This window comes from Camelina sativa, chromosome 12, assembly GCF_030686135.1.
Source record: "Camelina sativa cultivar CO46 ecotype springtype chromosome 12, ASM3068613v1".
NCBI lineage: Eukaryota > Viridiplantae > Streptophyta > Magnoliopsida > Brassicales > Brassicaceae > Camelina > Camelina sativa.
The window spans coordinates 13,571,077-13,593,503 of record NC_141891.1 but is presented as its reverse complement, the minus strand read 5'-3'; the positions used below and the strand labels follow the sequence as shown (position 1 = coordinate 13,593,503).

The following is a 22,427-nucleotide window of genomic DNA, read 5'->3' as shown; positions in this document are numbered from 1 at the left end:
TTGTGGTTTAATGTATGTTTGTACTGATTTCACAGGATGGGCTTGAAGAGAAATCTCACTACTGCTGAAATAGTTGAGCAGGCTGTTTATGCTAGGCGATTGCTTTCCCATGAAGTTGACTCAATAATAGGAAAGAGCAAAGCTGTGGAGTAATGGACCATAATATTCCAGAGAGTCCATATCTCTTCAACTTCTTGAGAAACCTGCAAAAAAACATCCAGGCGGGCAAAATCATCAAAAGGAAAAGGAAGAGATAATTTCTAATGCTAAGATTATATTAATTCCCCAAATCTTTCCTTTGCAATGCATATCTCAATCACATTGAACAGAACCGGAACTATCTTATCTAATATTTGGACAGACCATATCAGAAATACAACTTACATTTTCATGATCACCACAGAAGTGGGAAATCAAGTAACTCAGGCAAATCATTATGAAAAGCAAAGATAAACATTAAACCGCAATTGTCTGTGGGAGTCTCGAACAAAACATGAAAATAATTACCATGGTAGCCATAGTCATATTCTAACTCATAAGCGTCATTACAGAGGCATTAGAAAAGTATATACCAAAGCAAGGATTTAGTATATGACATCCTCTTCTGAAACGAACGGGTTGCTCCTGGTTGTCCCAATCTTATCCAACATTTCATCTAGAAAAGGTAAGAGAAGACAGTGTCATAACTCAATTCAATAACAAACAAACAAACATGGGAAGAAAGACAAAAAGGAGAGAATGTATCAACCAGAGAGTATAGAAGATACATAAATTAAATCGTTGATGTAAATGTCAATACATGAATACCTTCGCCATAAGAGTTAAACGGTAGACGCCTGCGACACTCACAATTATCGTCGGTGTGGATTCTATTAATTTTACAAAATTCATGTAAACTGTTTAACTGTTAATTTAAACCGAACTTGAACCAGAATCTTTAAACCGAGTCTATAAAGCCTATGCAACTTCAAGACTCCAAAGGCAAAAGGATTACGTGATTAATCTCATTCTCAAAACTTATTTTTCGTGAGAACAGAGAAGGAAGCAGAGCAAAGAAGAGTAACGAAGAAGAAGAAGAAGAAGAAGAAGAAGAAGAAGATGATGATGATGATGATGATGATGATGATGGAAGAAAACGTTATAGACCGTAACCACAATATGACCGTCGACGACATTGATCTCTCTCTCCTCCGTATCACTTCTCCACCTTACGACTACTCTCCTTCCCCATCCGTCTTATTTTAAATTAGAAATCAGAGAAAACTCCTCTAGGGACAATAAACTAGGGTGATCAGAGCTTTATACACTTTTTTTTTTTTGAAATACAATCTTGGATAAATTTTTTGTATCCTTTTTTAAAGACTCACTTCCTATATTTAGTGAATTCTAAAATTTTCAGACTATACAGTAAATTCTATATTTCGGTAGTATATACCTACTAATTTTTTTAGATATAAAGTAAAAAGAATAAAACATATTCTAACGTTTTCAAAGCATAAAGTAAATCGTAGAATATTTATACTATTTCTTTTAGAACATAGAGTAAACTGTATAGTACATACTCTGGATATCGTAGAATATTAAATTTTGGACTACTAAACTATTTAGAATAAAAACCTTTTCTGAAATTAGTCTAACATTTACAAAATGGTAGAATACAAAATCCAATATTTTCAGAATAGTAAAAAATGTTTTCTAGATGTTTTATATCAAATTTTATCCATAAAAAAGATAACTTATATATTATTTTATTTTTTTAAGAAAAATTATATTACTTCTATAATTCTATAACTACATATCTTCCTAGATTTCACTTCTTAAAACTTGTTAAATTTGGGTTCATTAATTTGTATGGGTATTTTAGGTAAAAATAACCATTTTGAAAAAAAGTGTATATGAACAATGTTGTAAACTAGAAGATTCAAAGGCTGAAATCTCTTGTTCTTATTATTGATAAATCGAATGGAGGTTACATATATATAGTAGAGACAAAGTCTAAAACCTAAACCGACTAGGACTTAGTATTGTGGCCGATGGGCCTTAGGACATAAACACTTAAGGGGGCCGGTTATAGAAGTCCACTCCAAGTGTTTTACAACACTCCCCCTTTGGACGAAGTAATTGTGCCGATGCTAAGGGATCGATGCAATACGCTTGGGGGTTGCTGCCTCATTAAAACTTTACCAGGAAAATCCAATGGGACAAAACCATGGTGAAGGAAAAAGAGTACATCACGCATTGCTCCCCCTGTTCTAAGCATCCTTAAAGTCCTTAAGTCTCCGCATTCCAATCTGGTGCATGAGCTTCTTGAATGTTGTTGTCGGCAATGCTTTGGTGAAGAGATCAGCTGAGTTGTCGCATGATTGAACTTGCACCACTTGAACTTCTCTGGCCTTTTGTAGTTCATGTGTGAAGAAGAACTTCGGTAAGATGTGCTTCGTCCGATCTCCCTTGATGTAATCTTCCTTGAGCTGTGCGATGCAGGCCGTATTATCTTCATGTATGACCGTTGCTTCCTTGTTGTCGAGCATCCCACAACCGGCCTTGATATGTTGAGTCATAGACCTCAACCAAACACATTCACAGCTAACTTCATGAATTGCTAGGATCTCTGCGTGGTTAGATGAGGTTGCTACTATGCTTTGCTTCATAGAATGTCATGAGATTGCCGTACCACCATGTGTGAATACATAGCTTGTTTGAGACCTTGAATTGTGTGGATCCGACAAGTAACCTGCATCAGCAAAACCAACTAAACCTTCCTTGTTATAGTTAGTATAATGTAAACCAAAGTCTGTCATTCCTTGTAGGTAACGCAGAACATGTTTAACACCGTTCCAATGCCTTTTGGTCGGACAAGAACTAAATCTTGCTAGGAGGTTCACGGCAAAACATATGTCTGGTCTAGTGTGGCTAGCCAAGAACATTAAAGCTCCTATAGCACTGAGGTATGACATTTCAGGACCAAGAACTTCTTCATTGTCCTTCTTTGGACCGAATGGATCTTTATCCAAATCAAGGCTTCTCACAACCATTGGGCTGGTCAGTGGGTGAGCCTGGTCGATATTAAACCTCTTGAGTACCTTTTCTGTATATGCCATTTGATGCACAAGGATTCCATTATTTATGTACTCAAGTTGTAATCCCAAACAGAACTTAGTTTTACCTAGGTCTTTCATTTCAAATTCTCTCTTGAGATATTCTACTGTTTGGGAGATTTCACCAGGGGTTCCAAATATGTTTAAATCATCAACGTAAACTGCTATAATAACAAACCCTTTGTTTGTAAACTTTCTTATGAATATACATGGACTGATTAGGTCATTTTTATAGCCTTCTTTAGCTAAATATTCACTTAATCGATTATACCACATTCGACCACTCTGTTTCAGTCCATAATGGGATTTGTTCAGCCTAATGCAGTACTGTTCTCGAGAACCACTCTTATCTTTGAGCTCGATACCCTCTGGTAATCTCATATAAACTTCATTATCCAGTGGACCATATAAGTATGCGGTTACAACATCCATTAACCGCAAATCCAGTTTTTCTCTTATAGCCAGACTTATTAAGTACCTAAATGTTGTTGCATTCATCACAGGGGAGTATGTCTCCTCATAGTCTATTCCTGGTCTTTGAGAGAATCCTTGTGTTACAAGCCGTGCCTTATATCTCACAATTTCATTATTCTCATTTCTCTTCCTTACAAAGACCCACTTATGTCCAACTGGTTTAATTTCAGGTGTTGTCCTTAAGATCGGACCAAACACATTTCTCTTATTCAAAGAGTCTAACTCCACGTCAATGGCTTCTTTCCACTTTCGCCAATCTTTACTTTGAGTGCACTCTAATATAGATGTGGGTTCATGATTCTTATTTATCTCAAGTGTTACCTTGTATGCAAATATTTCATCGATGTCGACATCTTTACGGTTCCATTGAATTCCAGACATGATATAGTTTATTGAGATCTCGTTATTATCAATACCTTCAGGTCCTTGAGGTTCAGCGTCCCAAACCTCACTTGGTACCTTAGGCTTTGACGCAGCTATGTCTATATCTTCTGTAATTCCCTTAACCTCGGTTTGTTTTGCACCTTTAGACTTCCGAGGGTTCTTATCTTTGGAACCTAATGGTCTACCTCGTTTCAAACATGGCTTAGACTCTGTAGCAACTTGATTATTGTGTTCCTTTTGAACATCAATACGTACTGGTGCATTACAAGCTGGTATGTACAATTTTGTTACTCTCTCTGGGTCAGCAAAGGAATCTGGCAATTGATTAACTAGCTTCTGTAAATGAATAATCTTTTGAACCTCTGCATCACATGCTAGAGTTCGAGGATCTTGCTAATTTAAGGATGTTTGATTCCATTTTAATTCCTTAACTAGCTTGCTAGTCTCACCATCTAACATAGGGAATTCGGACTCAACAAAGTGACAGTCCGCGTATCTGGCCTAGAATAAATCTCCTGTGGTTGGCTCAAGATACTTTATAATAGTTGGAGACTCATATCCAGCATATATTCCCATCCTCCTTTGAGGTCTCATCTTAGTTTTCTGTGGTGGAGCAATAGGTACATAAACGGCACAATCAAATGTTTTGAGATGGGATATGTCTGCCTCATGACCCGTTAATAGTTGGGATGGGGAATATTTGTGTTCACTAGATGGCCTGATGCGTATAAGTTCTGCTGCATGTAAGACTGCGTTTCCCCAAGCCGACACATGGAGCTTCGATCTCATTAACAATGGTCGATCTATCAACTGTATTCATTTAATGAAGGATTCAGCTAATCCGTTTTGTGTATGGACATGTGCCACAGGATGTTCCACACTCACCCCCATGGACATACAATAATCATTAAACGCTTGGGATGTGAATTCACCAGCATTGTCTAGACGTATAGTCTTAAGTGGGAAATCTGGAAAAATGTGCTCTTAGCCTTATAATTTGAGCCAACAGCCTAGCAAATGCTAGGTTCCTTGTGGATAACAAGCAAACGTGTGACCATCTAGTTGATGCATCGATCATAACCATAAAATATCTAAATGTCCCACAAGATGGGTGTATTGGTCCACATATATCACCTTGTATCCTTTCCAGAAAGTTTAAAGTCTCTCTTGTGCCTTTTACTGGTGATGGCCTTATGATAAGTTTCCCTTGTGCACATGCTATACAAGTGAGATGTTTAAGGATAACTTTTTCTCTCTTTAAGAGTGTGCCCATTCAAATTCTTAATCAATTTACGCATCATGTTCGAACCCGGGTGGCCTAGCCGGTCATGCCATAGAGTGAACTGTTCATTGAACATTTTGTGCTTTGCCAAGTTAGCTTCTATCATGTTAATCTTAGCATGGTATAAACCAGTGGCTAGTGCAGGTATAGTCTCTAGGACCTTCTTATGTCCTTTCACAATTTCTGTAATGTATAGGAATTCTTTATTTCCTTCACCCTTGGTTTCGATATGATAACCATTCAATCTAATGTCTTTAAAGCTCAATAAACTTCTTTTAGAGCTGGGTGAGTACAAGGCATCACTTAGTTCAATATGTGTGCCATTAGGTAATAATATGTGAGCTTGGCCGTAGCCTTCTATTAAGCTTGCTATACCCGCAATTGTACTAACATTGGCACTTTTCATTATGAGGTTTATGAAAAATCTTTTATCCTTCAAGATTGTGTGGCTGGATCCACTGTCCACCACTAGTACACTCATATCCTCGGCCATTTCTATATAAAACAACATTTTGTGTTTTGATTTAATAAGACAATCAATTATAAAATAAAATCTTTGAATTTAAACCAAAAATAATTATCCAATACATAAACCGAAAATTAAATCATGAAGGCATAGAAATTAAACCAAATCCATAATTAAAATTAGTTATCTTCCTTAAAACAGTCGGAAGTCTCATAGGCTAGTGAATCATCATTCTCATGGTCAAAATTCTCTTCAGCATCGAGATGCACACAGTTGGCTTCTGGGTTCTTCTTCAAGACCTCTTGATATGCATCAATAAGATGTTTGGGTGTTCTGCAATTCTTGGCCCAGTGGTTAGACATACCACATCGGTGACAAATCGATTTAGCCTTGGATTGTGGTTTAAAGGATCCACGGCCCCTACCACCACGGCCTCTACCACCACGGCCGTAACCATCAAAGCGGCTAGCTTGGCCTCCTCGACCACCACGTCCTCTGCCACCACGGCCATGGCCGTAGTGTCTTTCTCTGTGGATATAGTTGGTCTCCTTAGGCTCCTTAAGCTCTTTAGGCTCTACAACATTTTTCTTTGCCAAATCAACCTTGTGTGCTTCTGGTAATGGGGCTGTACTAGGAGGTCTCATAGCACTATTCATCAGCAACAGCTCATTATTCTGCTCAGCTAGCAGTAAACAATGGATAAGATCCCCATAGTTGTCAAAACCCTTTTGCCGGTATTGTTGCTGAAGGACTATGTTGTGAGTGCTAAAAGTAGACAATTTCTTCTCTAGCAGCTCCTTTTCTGTTACTTCAGTACCACACAACCTAAGGAGTGAGACAATCCTAAAAAGCTCAGAGTTATACTCATCCACGGATTTGTAGTCCTGGATCCTTAGGTTTTTCCAATCAAACTCAGCCTTTGGTAGGAGCACCGTCTTTTGGTATCCGTATCTGCGTTTAAGCTCTATCCAAAGACTAAGAGGATCTTCTATGAAGAGATACTGATTCTTGAGACTCTCAGCAAGGTGATGGTGTATGTGCTGAATGGCCTTGTACTTTTACTTGTCAGAACAGTCATTATCTTCTTCGATGCATTCGAACAACTCCTTTGACTTCAGATGGATCTTAGTGTCCAATGCCCATTGCAAGTAGTTGTCTCTAGAAGCATTCAGGATACCATACACTAGATTCTTGAGCCTTGCCATCTGCATAAAACAGAAATAGACAACCGATCATTAGCATGCGATAGATATTTGAGACCGAACCATGCAATCAATCAATAGGTCATGCGGTATTTGAGACCGAACCATGCCATCAAATTAAACTCAGGTCATGCGGTATTTAAGACCAAACCATGCCTTGCCTCTACTCATAATTTCGGTTTAATTCATGCACACAAAGACAACAAAACAGATAGATGATGCATGCAACAATTTCCTTATTACTAGATAGAATTTCCTTTTCTTAAGTTTTACTTTTCCAATTAGGATTTTAGTAAATACTGTTCTAGGCTTTTAGAGAATTAATTTAGGAGTTTATCCTAATCAATGTTTTGATCTTAAATCCGAAATTTTAAGTTTTAGTTTCTTAAGATTTTAACAAAAGTTTTTAAGATTAATCGGATTCAATCCTAGAACAACAAAGCTAATTGTTTCTTATAATTTTAGGATAATTACCATTTATTAGATTTGGAAGTTTTAACAGCCTAAGAACAAGTCTATGTGTTCAACTTTTTAGGGTTCATGCAGCCGAGATTTTACAAGAACAAATTATGCTCTAATCGATTCTATAACATCCTATACATGATCCGCTTTTCTTATGATGCATGAACAATCAAGCAATAACAAACAACCAAGTTTTTAATCATGATTAATCGGTTCAATTTACAATCAAACTATGCAACCCTAAGCAACAAGATATCCGATTTTAAGTTTTAAAGTTATAGGGTTTTAGCATAAGACTTGTTTGTTGATTGTCTACTTTGTAGTTTTAGGGTTCCAATAAGTCTATTAGCTCAAATTCGATTCATATGTTCTAAGGAGGTTTTGATCTTATTTACCTTCACTGATTAGGGGTCTGACTGGATATGAACCGGGAGCTAAAGACCTCGGTCGTACCTCTCTCTCTCGATCACGAACCTCGGACAGGACCAAACAGCACCCGATCACGAACACGATCAGGAACCGGATCTCTCGGACAGTTGACGAATTGCGAACCTCGGACAGAACTCGGATGAGCAAGGATCGATCGCCGATAGAAGCTTCGAACAAGGGAAGGAGGCGACGGCTTTTAGGGTTTTAGGGTAAGGGTTTTTCTCAGCTGGACTTAGAGTCTATCGTGCTGATAACGTGTTGTAAACTAGAAGATTCAAAGGCTGAAATCTCTTGTTCTTATTATTGATAAATCGAATGGAGGTTACATATATATAGTAGAGACAAAGTCTAAAACCTAAACCGACTAGGACTTAGTATTGTGGCCGATGGGCCTTAGGACATAAACACTTAAGGGGCCGGTTATAGAAGTCCACTCCAAGTGTTTTACAACAAACAAAGAAATTTTAGTGATCCTTTATTTCCAATTTCCCCTTCAAATTTTAAACATAGCAATCTATAACTTTTTTAGTAACGATGACTAGATTTCACTTTCCATATATTGGGTTGCATTTAAAAGAGTTTTTTTGCTTGAGAATTTGTTAAAAATATCCTTTTCAAAAATACCCTTTTTTGGCCATTTTTATTTTTGCTCTCTTTTAATTTTAATGACCATTTTACCCTTACATGAAAAATATTTTATTCAACAGAAAGAAAAATAAAATTTTCCCGCCAAAATTTTTTACAAGGTTTTAAAAAGATTTTGTAAGGCATAAACCTTATAAAAACCTTATAAAAGCCTTATAAACACCTTGTAAACACGTTTACAAGATTTTAAAAGAGTTTTAAAAGGTTTTTTAAACATCTTGTAAACGCTTTTACAAGATTTTATAAGGTTTTTAAAAAGTTTTCAAAATGTTTTTTAAAAGGTTTTTAAACACCTTGTAAACACTTTTATAAGGTTTTTAAAAGCGTTTATAAGGTTTTTAAAATCGTTCACAGTGTTTTTTTAATGTATAAATTTCAAATTTTTGGCGAGAATTTTTTTATTTTATTTTGGTGACTGTACATTTTTGTTGTCATTCAAATAAAAGGTAACTAATCTAGGTGATCAATCTAGCTTAAGCTTTAAGAACAACAATAGATGAAGAACAATAAGATCAATCCCAAATCTAACAAACCTAGCATCAATTAATCATAGAAACCCTTCTCAAACCCTAAACCCAGAAACTACTCAGACATGGAAAAACAGAAACAGCAAATCAAAGATGAATAAGACATAATTGAACTGCAAAAGAATAGAAAATAGGGTTTAGAAATCTTCTCCAAAGTGTCAAGAATGATAAGAGATCTTCTCCCTAAGCTCTCAGTCTCAGAAAAATAAAGCTTATGTCTCTGGAGGCCGAGCCTCTAACTTAAATATCAAAATAAAATTCTAAAAGTCGGTTTAAAACGAATAAGGAAAAGTTGTTTCGGGTACGGGACTGGTCGATCCCGAATGCGGATCAGCCGATCCTGGATGCTTTTCTCTGTTTGCTCCATCTGCTTGCTATTTCGATCAGTCTTCACCAAATTGGCTTCAGATGCCTGTCTTTATCCCCAAAATACTCAGTTTCCTTCCAAAATAACCTAGAACCTGTACAGACTCTCAAAAGATTAAAAAGACTCTAAAAACACACTTGGACCTAATAAAAGACTCAAAACAAATGTAAAAACTATGGTTAAAAACCTATAAAATATAGACACATCAATAGTTTTACATTTTGCATTTCATTATTGTCTTTAAGTTGTTAGAAAAGCAAACCATAATCATATCTGGCTTGACTTGAGTTAGTGTTTACATTTTAATACTTGAGGTTTCAATTCCCTTATGGATTGACATCTCTTATATTTCAATATCATAAGAGAATTGAAACATATCGCATTCTACCTGATCATCTTAGCCTAAGTCTAGTTTGCATGTTATCATACATTCAGTCATAGGTTAAGCAAACAAAATTACAAGTTTTAACCAAGAAGAAGCTTTCTATCAAGGTAACCCTAGAACCCGACCATCTCCAGTACCTTACAATGTCTATGAAGATTGGGAACTTGCCCCACGTCATCACCAAAGTCGTTTCCAAACACCTTACCCAAGGAGAGCCAAAACCAATTTAAACCACATAAGTGCTGCACGCATCTGGAAATTCTGCTTGGTTGAAACGTCATATGCTGTAGTACCATGATCCCATAACATTTTTAGCTCATATATCAACGGTTGCAGAAACACATCAAGAGATCTCTTTGGATGATCTGGACCGGGAACAAAAATCGAAAGGAAAAGAAACTCTCGACACATGCACAAAGATGGCGGTAAGTTATAAGGTGTTACGATTACTGGCCACAACGAATATTGCCTTCCATGCTTTCCAAATGGGTTGAAACCATCTGTAGATAATCCTATGTACACGTTTCTTGGCTCATACGCAAAATCTGGATACACAGATTGGAAATGCCTCCATGCTTCTGCATCTGAAGGATGCGTAATCTCTCCGTTTGATCTATGTTCTGCGTGCCATCTCATTGGACCAGCCGTACGCTCAGATTGATATAATTGCTTCAGCCTTTCTGTGATCGGTAAATACCACATCCGCTTATATGGAACTGGAACCCTACCGCCTGTTTCCTGATATCTTGGTTTTTGACAAAATCGACACCTTGTCCTATCTTCGTCTTCTCTCCAATAGATCATGCAATTATCTTCGCATACATCTATCATTTTATACGGCAAACCAAGACCGGCGACCAATTTCTGAATCTCGTAATATGTACCTGGAAAATGATTATCTTCAGGCAAAATGTCTTTCACAAAATCTGTTATCGCATCCACACATTCTTCAGCCAAATTGTAGTCCGTCTTTATGGTCATCAATCTGCTTGCAGATGATAAAGCCGAATGACCTTCCCTACAACCTTCGTATAACGGCTGCTTAGCTGCGTCCAACATAGAAAAAAACTTGCATGCCTCTACATTAGGTTCCTCTAACCTATCAACATTTTGACCCATCGATTGCATGTTTTCCCTATATGCATCATTCACCATCTCAACAGTACCCACACCATAATCTACTTCTGTTCTAGGTTCCTCTACGCTATCAACAATATATGGTTCGCTAGAACTAATATACTCTGGTCTTTCACCATGGAGAAACCAAATTTTGTAACCCGGCATAAAACCATTCAAATAAAGATGACCCCATACTAAATCAATCCTAATATTGTGAGAATTCCGGCAAATCGAACATGGACATTTCAACTTACGGGTTTGAAGAACGATCGGTTGTTGACATGCCAACTCCATAAACTCGCCTACACCACGAGCATACTCATCATTCAATAAATTTGATTCTGGATCAAGCATCGGTCCGTCCATCCACGATCGAAAATAAGAAGAAGAAGAAGACATTTTTTGTATTTTCTGGAAAAAATGAGGGAGAGTATGAAAAGGAGTGGTTCGCTTTTATAGAAAAAGTAAATTTCGTATCCGTCAGTAATCCGTCAGTAATTTTGAAATTTCAACGGCTATACAACGGCTACATTAACAGATATATTTACCGACAAATTTCCGACTGATATTTATTTAACTTGTCAGAAATCCGTCGGAAAGCGAATAATCAAAACGGCTATAATAACGGATAAGTTTACGGACGGCTTTCTGACGGCTGTAAATTAATTCCCATCGGAAATCTGTCGGAAATCGTAATCTGACGGTAGTGGTTTGTCAGTAATCCGTCGGAAATGTTGACAGATTACTGACGGACTATGTTTGTCGGTAAATTTCCGACGGAAAACTGACAAACTCTTAAGGCGTCAGAAAGCTGTCAGTATACCGTCGGTAATTACCGACAGAATGTTGACCGTCAGAAATTCCGTCAGTTATGACCTTGTTTTCTTGTAGTGGAAGCCTGATTTTATTTGACTTTCCCACCAAGTTTTTCAAGATAATTCTCATGAGACTACACAACAAAAATCTGAGAAAGAAAGACTAGAGAACCTAATAATACAATTGGCAGATCTTCAAGATGAGAGTATGAAGATGCTACATGAGAAGATTGAGGAAGCCAATTTTGTTCTTTCGGGAAAAATGGATGACATTGCTGTTAAAGTTAGAAGCATAGAGGAGCTAAGATCTAAAACTGAAGAAGCCATGGAGAGGAAGCTCTATTTCTTGAAGAAGAACAAAATCAAAATTCAAAAGAGATACAAGAAAACACTAAGGATATTAGCGATTGCAACATGAGGATTAACACCTTGGAGAGCCATTGCTATAACAATTCTGAAGCCATTCTTAACAAGACCCTCAACCTGTGCAGCCATATATGGAGAAGTATGAAGTACGAGCTAAGAAAACCAAAACCAAAGTAGAAGAGATTGGTAACCGATTCAATACCTTGGAAGACACTCTATGAAGAGTTCACTAGCTTCTTGTCCTACTACGTGAGTCTAACATTGGAGCTAGACAAGTTACCATTAAAAAGAGAATCGAGTCTCTTGAAGAGAATCTTGAGAGCTCAATCTCATGTGTTGATGGACACAACAAAGAAGAAAACTCCAATCGATGGAGAAAAGGAAGGAAGACAAAAGGAAATCCTTGACGAAAAAGGAAAACATTCATGTTTCCTTTTAGAAAAGGGAAATTTTGGTCTTATAAAAAAACAAGAGAGAACCCTACTCCTCCTCAAAAACCACGACTTGGGATTATACGCCCTTTTTTTGTGTTAGTTACCGTCTACAAAAACATGAAAATTAAAAGTCAACAAAAACCCTAATGCAACAAAAGATAAGCACGACCGATTGCATCAATAATACTTATATGATTATATCAAGTCAATAATACTTATATGATTCAAATAATTACGACACAAGCTTTCTCAGACTCTTAAAACATAAGACCAAACCATAAGTTTATAAATCATAACAAAACATAAGATTGACATCATGAAATAGACTACAAGAACACTTCAATGATATAATCATACAATTCTACTCTAATTAGAAGACAAACTTTATCTTAGAAAAAAAACTTTAACAAAAAGAAAGACGTGTGTAAGAAAAAAAAAAAAAAATCAACAGTGTCCAGGAAAAGAAGACAATGAAATAAATGAGAATAAGGTAGAAATGGTTATTTTTTTTGTCAATGAACGTGCCATCTTTCCGGGTGTGGGTCTGTCACACCACCGTAGTTGCTGGTGGTGCTACTACGCCAGCCTCGACTCCCTAAAAGTACAAACATTGAGTGAATAATAAAAACTAAAAGAAACTAGATGGAATGTCAAAGTTCACAAACCATGTCATAAACAACTCGGGAATGTTTTTTAGCTCCTGAGACATGGCGGTGAGAGCCTAATCCATCAGGATTAGAATTACAATTCTTTGAATTTCTTTCACTTCTCTTCTTAGCTGGCTCTATCTCCCAATTTTGTTTCATACCGTTCCAGTCTGCTTTGCTAATGTACTCTGGTTTTTTTCCCATTTATCTTCCGCTTGCTTATAAGGTTTCCAATGGACTTTTTAAATTCCTCTTCCCAACAGAGGAGAACCATATCATGATGCTCGTTACTCCAATAATATTTTTGCTACAAAAAAAAAATATAGATATTAATAATAATTGAACTTTCACTAATAATTATATAGATGCAATAAAATACAAAACCTGTAAATCATACCACAAAACTAGCCCACCAAGAATCCTTCTTACTCAATGGGACCATACCATAATTCCACCATGGTCCCCAAAAGTCAGACTGATATGTTGCAACTATGTCTTTCTGGATGCAATCATGTACGTCGAACCTCTGATAATGCAAAGAAACCCCATTAAGCTCCATTAAGTCAGATTCTGATCATGCAGAATCGATCAAATTATCTTAGCTAATAATATGGGATGAAGCTCCAATGATGAGCAAACATTGTTTTGAGATAATAAATGAGAACATTTGAGATATTGTGCGATAGAAAGATGATAAACCTTTTGTTGGTGAGGTCATCGTTTTTGGTGGTGACTTTAGACATTTTTGCATGTGATTGTTGGTGCTGAGACAGAGGAGACTAATTTGGCTTCTTTAAATTCGTCATACTTATGGCGTAGCTGCAAAGCTCTAAGACTTACTAAAAACATGAGGCTATTAAGAGTAACTGATCCAAAGAAAGCACAAGATATCGAAGAATTCTCGAAATGGATCCTAGATATTGGAGATGGGAAATCAATTAACCTTTATTCAGGAGAGGTGAATATTTATATACCAGAAAAGTTACTTATTACAGATGTGGACAATCCTATAGAGGCTATAATGAAGGCTGTATACGGCGAAGAGTAGTTTAAGAAGAAATATGCATCGTTCTTACAAAAAAGAGTCATATACTAAGTCAACCAAATCAAGACGTCGACATGATAAACGAGTTCATGCTCACTAATTTGGAAGGTATTTTCTTTTGACAACGAGTGATTTTATTAGTATATAATTTAGGGTATAATTTATGGATATAATCAAAGTTAGTAATTAAGAATTAATCATATTATTGCGGAAAAGTCTTATCTTATCGCAGATAACATTGAACCGGCTGATGAGACCAAAGCAAATATAATGGTTTATTCACAGGAATCAAGTAAGGTTTTGATCTTTCCTTATTGGTTAATTTTTATTCAATGTTTTCTATTTTTTTTTATTTTTTTATTTGCTCTCTAATTGCTTTAAACAATTTTTAAGACCCAATAAACACAATACATTTAACTCACACATTAAAATAATTTTATAACTGAAAATAAAATAAATTATGCATTAATCATATTCCACCACTCAATTTTATTCAAACACAGTAAATTACTATTGTAACTCCATAATTCTAAATGTAACTTTCATCATTTCTTATCGTATAAATAAGCATTCTCTCAATCTCTCATTCTCTCATATTTGCATTCTTTTACTATCCCATTTGCATAGTTAAATTTAAATTCACATATGTTGGTTTTAACAAAAAAATCAACTTTATTTGAGAAATAGATGTTCCTATTCATTTTTAAATGATAAATGTGTAACATAATATATATAAGCATTTTGTCTAGAAATTACAAATTCCATTTCCATTGCTTAACTCCATGGTTAAACTATAATATATGTTGTCCTATTTGTATGAACAACAACGTACTTATTTAATATATTTAAAAGAGAAGATGATTAATCGAAATAAACATTTCTCTAAATTTTATAATTCAATCACTACAAGATATACGGCTTTTTATGTCAGTTTTTTCAATACCTCACGTCGGTAATAAACCGACTTAAATATATACACATCGGTTACGAAAGCGACGGAACTTTCATCGACGTAAAAAAAATTTACGTCGGATTTCAAACCGGCGTTATGTTTAGCGACGAAAATTTAGCGTCAATTGTTGAAATAGTAACGTCAGTTAACATCCGACACTATCCAATCATTGATTATATACTGTTATTTATTATATTGTATCAAATAAACATAAAATTCAATTTAAATTAAACTTTGAAACAGCAACTGATCCATATAAAATTTAATTAATAATAAATGTAGTTTGTACATAAAAACATCAATATCATGGCTGTAAAACAAAAAAAAAAATCATGGAAAATACAAAATACATAACATAATTAAAACTGGAGCCTTGCTATTTGTCTGAATTCTGAAGCTTAAAAAACAGCAACACGGTGTGCAGCTCTTCCAAATTCAAACCAGAGCTCTTGTAAGATCTGAAATCAATCATAAAAACAGTCTTATAATTAAATCATGAGCAGCTTAAGAATCAAACCAAATCCAAAATGCAATTCTGATTTCATGAGCACTTTAAGAAGTAATGATAACTTGCTCTATCATACTATTTATTGCTTTAAATGAAAACATATAAATAAAAGGACAATACTAATACATATCTCATGAAATAAACATATGCCTAAAGGTTATAGAACACTGGTACCTTTTTACGGAGAAGGTTGGCTTCATAGAAGTTTCACGCAGATGCAGAGACCAACGAAAATCACCATGCTACAATGTTCAACGATTCAACAACGACCATAGAAAATATAAGATCATCCCATCTCCAACACCTATATCAACCAATTTCTAGCTCAGTTCCTCATGCTAATACAATACTATATGTACCTTGGAAAACGCCACGCTTAGCCTCCCAGTGTGCATGACATATGTGTCCTATGAGTTCATCAAACAAAAAGAACACAATATTCCCTGCCAAGCAGACTGAGGCTTCGTAAGTATGTGAATGATCTCACAAGATTGAATCAGTGTGAGTGTAATTATTACTTTGAAAAACCTTTTGATTGAAGTTTATAAAATCATATATGAAAACTAAAATATTATGTCACTTCAAATTTGGAAGGAAACACTTGTTATTTCCTTTTTTAAAAAGTCAAGACACATATAAAATTTTATTAATATTTAACTCACTTTAAAGGCATAAAAGGTCATTTAACTCAAAAATAACTTCTATCCAATAATTCCATACATTCCTCCCACAAAAATAATAATATATATATATGTTCAAGATTATATTTAAATATTACAGAATTTTTTAGTTAGCTAAACTTATAGTCACATATATACAATATATATACATAAGAATTTATATTACTTATTAACACCATAATTGGACCCATTATTTGCTTAACTCAAAATTGGTTTCAAAGCCAACTAAAGAAAAACAGAAACGATTTTATTGATATTAGACCAAAAGATGGGCATACAAACATAATCACTTACACAGAAGATAATTATTTTTTAAAAATAACTTATTATTGCAACATTAACGTATGAAGAGTTTACATAAGCAGTTAATTAGAAAATCTAAAATACAATAAATTTATTGAGGACAATATCAGTCAATGATAAGATTGGATCCTCAAAAGCAAAAAACAACATCCTCATAATTCATAAAAAATAAACGCCACAATTGTACACATTTAAATGAAATGGTATAAAGATATATTGTATAAATACAAGTGACTGTAAAGCCCATATATGCCTAATTAAAACGAAATAATACAAACGAGAAAACAAAAAAAATCAAAAAAAAAAAACAACAAAGTGTCAACTACACCACAATCCACGCGTTGCGTGGAGAAGCACCTAGTTCTTGAACAATAATAAGGTTTCGAGATTGCCTCATCATAATGTGGTATTCAAGGTAGGTGCTCCGATAATGTTGCTTCGGAACCTAGATCCAAAGAAAGGTTTGTGTAATGGTAAAAGGCTTTAGAGTACACAATTAGTTAAACACGTGATTGAAGCAGAGATTATAAATGACCGCATTGACGAGAAGATAGTTATGATACCGAGAATATTTCTTATCTCGCCTCAGACTAAAATTTAGTCCATTTTAGAATGAGACGACAACAATTTCCACTGAATCTTGCCTTTACAATGCCATAAACAAGAGCCAAGAGCAAACGCTATATTCTTACCGAGACCGGTGTTTTCACATGAGCAAACGCTATATTCTTACCGAAAATTCTCATCAATTACGATTAAGGGAAGCCTAGCTAAAAAGACAACGCGTAAGGTAATTTACAAGACAATTTACCAAAACATTTAAGTCTGATAGTTGGTTTTTTTATTAAGTTAAATTTATTTGGTTTTCTTTAAAATAAATTATTTAAGATACAATATTTTGTTATTTAAACTACAATATTTTGTTACTGAAATCGTTTTTGGTTGAAAACATACAATTCATAAATGGGATTGATATACTAATTTAAATTATTTGAAAAGAACGCTTATATTTACTAAATTATCTAATTTGAAATAAATTTGTATCATTAAATCATTAATTTATAAAACTATTAACATTCCGTGCAAAAATCAAACACCAAAGCCCAGAAACTAAAAACCAGTGGCGGCTTAACTAGGTGGGCGGGCAGTGCGACCGTCCCGGGTACATAAATTAAAGGGGCATATACGTATAAGAAAAGAGGCACAAAAAAATTTTTGTAAGTTAAAAAGGCACAAAAAAACTAGAAAGGGACAAAAAAAAAATTTGTAAGCTAAAAGATACACAACAAAAAAACTTTGTAAGCTAAAAAGAGGCACAAAAAAAAATTTGTAAACTAAAGAGGCACACAAAAAAAAACTTTTTGAGCTAGAAAGAGGCACAAAAAAGAAATTTATAAACTAGAAAGTGGCACAAAAAAAAAGTCATATGAACCAAAGAGACCTAAAAGAAAACAGTAAATTTTTCTATAGATTAAGGGACATTTTTTTTAGTTTGCCCAGGGGCATGTAATATGTTTAAACCGGCACTGCTAAAAACCCAAAACCAATTGAAAACTGCAAACCATTCATGACACTAATCAAATCATCGTTTATGCTTACAACCGTACCAAAAAAAAGAAAATCGTAGGATTTGGTACGAAGATCATGTATCACTAGTGCGTGCGAGGGGTATCACGACCTTGAAGCAATAAGGTACCGTTGTCAATAATTTCCATTGGTGAGAGGTTAGTTCGACAAAGCAGAGAATAAACTCTCAACATGATATACAGAACCTACAGGTCTGGTAGGTGTAAAGAGAAGCTCGTAGGATTTGGTATGGAGGTCATGTATCACCAGTGGGTGGGAGGTATCACGACCTTGAAGCAATAACTTACCGTTGTCCATAATTGCAATCGGTGAGAGGGCGAACATGGGTACCCCAAACCAAGAAAAAGTTTGGGTGAGATCTATGGAACACATTAGGTTCCAAGTTTTGCCTGAAGAATTGAACGACCATATGACTTGAGTGGGCCATTTTTTCTCAGAGACAGCACAAGTGATCATTGAGGATGCACATGGTGAGCTGACGAGGGTCACATGGATGCGTAAAGGGAGTTTTACAGATGACTTGGAAAGTTTCGGTGTGAAGATCGAAACATAGTAACTTGGGTGGGTTCTTCACAGTTGGTGAACCAATAAAGTGACCCATCTATATACACCGGTTTATGATAAGCGTTGATCTCATAAGAAGAAGCAGGGACAACGTACCTCCAAGCATTGGTGGTAAAATCGAAAAGCTCACACGTAGTAGTAGCATTGTCTAGGCCAAATATGGATGAAGTATATAACCAAACCGGCTTGTACGTGCCGGTTACTTTGTCTCTACCGAGTCCAAGCTTAGCACTTGGGAAGTTGACCTTTATTCTATCGAACAAAGGGATGTGGAGCTGTTGATAGCTGCTAAGAGGAAAACTCTGATACCATCCAGTTGCGGGATTCACCACGTAACTTGGATTGTGGATACTGTAGAGGCATAGCATACCGTCGCAACTGCCATAGCAGAACAAGGGGCCCAAATACGGGAACCTTACCGTCCAAGCTATTGATGACCCGAACTTAAATGATTGATAATCCCTTAGTTTCATGGTATTTTCACCATTGACACACATGAAAAGGACATAGACACCTCGTGACTGCCTACAGTGGTCCAGACGTCGTTCCTTGAATTGTCGAGAATCGATTGTCGATTTCCACTCCTTGGATACGGACCTGTATACAAGGAGAACCTGGATGGGAAGTCTCTCGAGGATGAGCTCTACCACATATCGTGGGGTAGCAATTCCACACACGGACGATGTTTTTTCGACAACATCTGTATCTGTATCGTCCTCCAGTTGATTAGAGGGAAATTTCAACACTTTCTCTTTCTAACGTTCAATTGAATTCAATCAAATCACGTTAACAGAAACAAAAAAAAACCCTATAGTACCTCAGCCTGAGTTCAATGATTTGATTGAATTCAATTGAATTGATTTGGGACTTTGTCAATGAATGAAGCTGGATATTCTCCTCAGGCAATGGTCGTATCAAATCTTTCTTCCTCAGAAAATCGATTTCTTTCTCACAGGCGGAGGAGACGAGAGACAGATCTGGAATTCAGACCAAAAGTAGGTTTACTATTTTTCTAGTGTTATTTATACATAGACAATCGGACAAAGCCTATTGTATCAAGACAATATTTTACAAACCCATTAAAGTAAACATACCCACTAAAACAGATTGAAAGCCCAAAAGCCAAATAATAAAACCTAACACTGAAGAAGATAGAGTCTTCTTCGCCTGTGAAATATTGTCACGTGAAAGAAAGAGGAAACAAGTTGGATGACACGTGGAAAACCGAAGAAGATAGAGTCTTCGATAACTGGCCCATTGCCGGAAAGCTTCTGAAATTGTATGAATCTCCGTGAGAGGAGAGTTGTATATTTATTATGTATTTATAGTGTTACAAGTGATAAGATCATAATTGACACGCATGACACAATTTTGTCATGTCGGTCTTAGTAAAAGAAATAACACCCGAGGAAACAAGAGACTGGAGAGCAGAGGAGCCAAGATGACCGAGACGGCGATGCCACAGGGAACCCGGTTGTGCGAGAGCGGAGAAAGCTTGTGCAGGCGAGATCGGTGGCGTGATGGTATACAGAGGACCATCACTGTTGCATCGTAGGAGCTTCATCCGAGTCCGAAGGTCCTTAACACAAAATCCAAAGGGATCAAATTCGACAGTACACATATTATCGGTAACAAAACGGCGAACGGATATGAAGGTTCTTGACAATGGATGGGCTCACTAGGACATGACGTAAATGAAGAGGTCGTGATGATGTGGGTATGGATGAGGAGCCGGTGTGAGTTACAGGGGCAGAGGATCCATTACCAACCATAACAGAGGGAACAATGCTTTTATTAAAAAGGGAACGTAGCGTACCTGGCTGATTTGCTATGTGGTTGGTCGCGCCGGTGTCCATGACCCAAGAGGTTCCAGTCGGATCCTGCAACGTCATGGTACTGAAAGCTTGAGGCAGAGTGGTTAGCTGCGGCGTGGTTCCCATCGGTTGCATCGGATAAGGAGTTTGGACGTAGTGAGCCTCACTGTGTGGTCGAGAGTGAGGGTAAGGTCCAGTGGAGCCACGAGGAGCACCATACGGCGGTGAGTAGGTCGGAGGATAGGGTGGTGGTGGAAAAGATGGCGGCGCCCCATACTGCGGAGGATACGGCCATGGAGATTGAGTGTAGCTCCATGGAGGAGGAAACCCTAACTGGTTGTTGTTCCAATTGTTACGACCTCGTCCACGGTTGTTGCGTCCCCTGCCTCTGTTGCAATGGTTAGGATTGTATCTGCGGCCGGAGTTGTTGTTGTTGTTGTTGTTGTGTTGCTGTGAAGTGTGCTGTTGTTCTTGATGTTGATTAGTGAAAAGGACCGTTGGCGACGAAGGATTGGTGGTGTGCTGAGCCACAGGTTTGACTTGTTTGTCAAGGCACTTCTCTTCCATCAAGAGCATGGAGCGAGCCTTGCTGAACGAGGGAAAGGGTGTCTCATGCTGGATAACATTGATGATGTTGTCAAACTTGTCAGACAAGCCGTTCAACATGTGCATCACTAGAGCCCGATCAGAAACAGGGGAGTCGAGGTTAGCCAACAAATCGGAGAGGGACTTCAATTTGTGACTATAGTCGGTGATGTTCATATCACCGATCTCAAGAGTGCGGAGGTCGTTGTCATACTGAAGCGAACGAGCCTCCTTGTTATCACGAAATAAGTCTTCAAGCGTGAGCCAGATGTCACATGCTTTGGATTTGGCTTTGAGGATTGTGTCAAAGAGCTGTTCGGACACCGTGCCATAAATCCACATTTTTACAAGCCCATCACGTTCTTTCCACTATTTCTCATCATCAGTGGTAGGTACAGAGGAGCCATCAAAATGACCCAAGACACCAAAACTGCTGCAATGGGTTTCGAAGAGCTCCCACCATACGTCATAATTCAGCTTGTTGAGATCAAGCTGGATGGGGATGTAGCCTCGAATCTGTGCGATTCCAAAGGGCTTATCAGTGTTGGGAGTGACAGCGGTTTGGGAGGAGCCGGTCATCATCACCAATCACGAGTTGAACAAAAAATAACACGAAAGGAAAGAAGAAAAATAACAAAAGAGAAAAGAGATAGACGGAGAGAGTAGAGAGCGGAGGAGGATCGATTAAAGCGTTGAGAATAGCTTTAGCTCTGATACCATGAAATTGTATGAATCTCCGTGAGAGAATAGCTGTATATTCATTATGTATTTATAGTGTTACAAGTGATAAGATCATATCTTTGCCGAATATGAGGAGATATACACAAACATAAGATTCTCATATATCCTATCTAACAGCTTCAAATCTGGTCGAATGCGTTGGGAAGCTTACTCAACTCTTGTGTCAAATCTCAAGCTTCACCAAAAAATTAAAGGCGAAATCCCACTTTAAGCTTTGATGAGAATATGACTTCACTTTATGCAAATCTGCAATTCTTCTTTATCTTCTTCTAAAAACAAACGCTTTTAATCTTCAAGGAAATTATGCATTTCACCAAGCATAGACTTTTTTTTTTTTACCAAGCATAGACTTGCTTTCATCAAAACCATTTGGAATCCAAAGTTTTTTTTTTGGAGAAAAGCTGGTAATCCTTAATTGAAATTAAATATTGTTGGAGGTATAAAAATATTAATGCATAATTAGAAATAGATAATGGTAACACTACAAGAAGGAGAAAAACTACTTACAAAAATAGAAATAGAAATATCGAAAAAATAGTAATTACG

The 22,427-nt window shown here is 36.5% G+C and overlaps 3 protein-coding genes, 1 long non-coding RNA gene and 1 pseudogene across 4 annotated transcripts; all 5 read right to left on the bottom strand.

The window, feature by feature from the left end:
- Positions 1-5,883: 5,883 nt before the first annotated feature.
- On the bottom strand, positions 5,884-6,909 carry LOC147930488 (uncharacterized). The gene is made up of 3 exons (XM_087476893.1): positions 6,767-6,909; positions 6,437-6,529; positions 5,884-6,199 (listed from the first exon to the last, which is right to left on the bottom strand). Exons 1-3 carry the CDS (start codon positions 6,907-6,909, stop codon positions 5,884-5,886), a joined length of 552 nt encoding a protein of 183 aa, XP_087333019.1.
- A 3,013-nt stretch (positions 6,910-9,922) lies between these two features.
- Positions 9,923-11,239, bottom strand: LOC104733500 (uncharacterized). The gene has a single exon (XM_010453074.2). The coding sequence runs from the start codon at positions 11,237-11,239 to the stop codon at positions 9,923-9,925; it is 1,317 nt and encodes a 438-aa protein (XP_010451376.2).
- Positions 11,240-15,346: 4,107 nt separating this feature from the next.
- LOC104731672 (uncharacterized) lies at positions 15,347-16,092 on the bottom strand. The gene is made up of 3 exons (XR_758637.3): positions 15,967-16,092; positions 15,782-15,849; positions 15,347-15,557 (listed from the first exon to the last, which is right to left on the bottom strand). It is a non-coding gene; the product is annotated as an uncharacterized LOC104731672 (long non-coding RNA).
- A 2,045-nt stretch (positions 16,093-18,137) lies between these two features.
- On the bottom strand, positions 18,138-19,579 carry LOC104731671 (F-box protein At1g11270 pseudogene; annotated as a pseudogene).
- A 439-nt stretch (positions 19,580-20,018) lies between these two features.
- Positions 20,019-21,942, bottom strand: LOC104733499 (uncharacterized). The gene has a single exon (XM_087479542.1). It carries the CDS (start codon positions 21,480-21,482, stop codon positions 20,364-20,366), a length of 1,119 nt encoding a protein of 372 aa, XP_087335668.1. The 5' UTR covers positions 21,483-21,942; the 3' UTR covers positions 20,019-20,363.
- Between the last annotated feature and the right edge of the window lie 485 nt (positions 21,943-22,427).

Bases quoted from the DNA above. Each gene is read 5' to 3' on its own strand.
- LOC147930488 (XM_087476893.1), bottom strand. From the start codon at position 6,909: ATGGCAAGGCTCAAGAATCTAGTGTATGGTATCCTGAATGCTTCTAGA. The intron at 6,530-6,766 runs GTAAAAGTACAA...CTCACTCCTTAG, and splicing joins GATAATGACTGTTCTGACAA to GTTGTGTGGTACTGAAGTAA. The intron at 6,200-6,436 runs GCAAAAGGGTTT...CCGTGGTGGCAG, and splicing joins GTCCTTCAGCAACAATACCG to AGGACGTGGTGGTCGAGGAG.
- LOC104733500 (XM_010453074.2), bottom strand. From the start codon at position 11,239: ATGTCTTCTTCTTCTTCTTATTTTCGATCGTGGATGGACGGACCGATG.
- LOC104733499 (XM_087479542.1), bottom strand. From the start codon at position 21,482: ATGTGGATTTATGGCACGGTGTCCGAACAGCTCTTTGACACAATCCTC.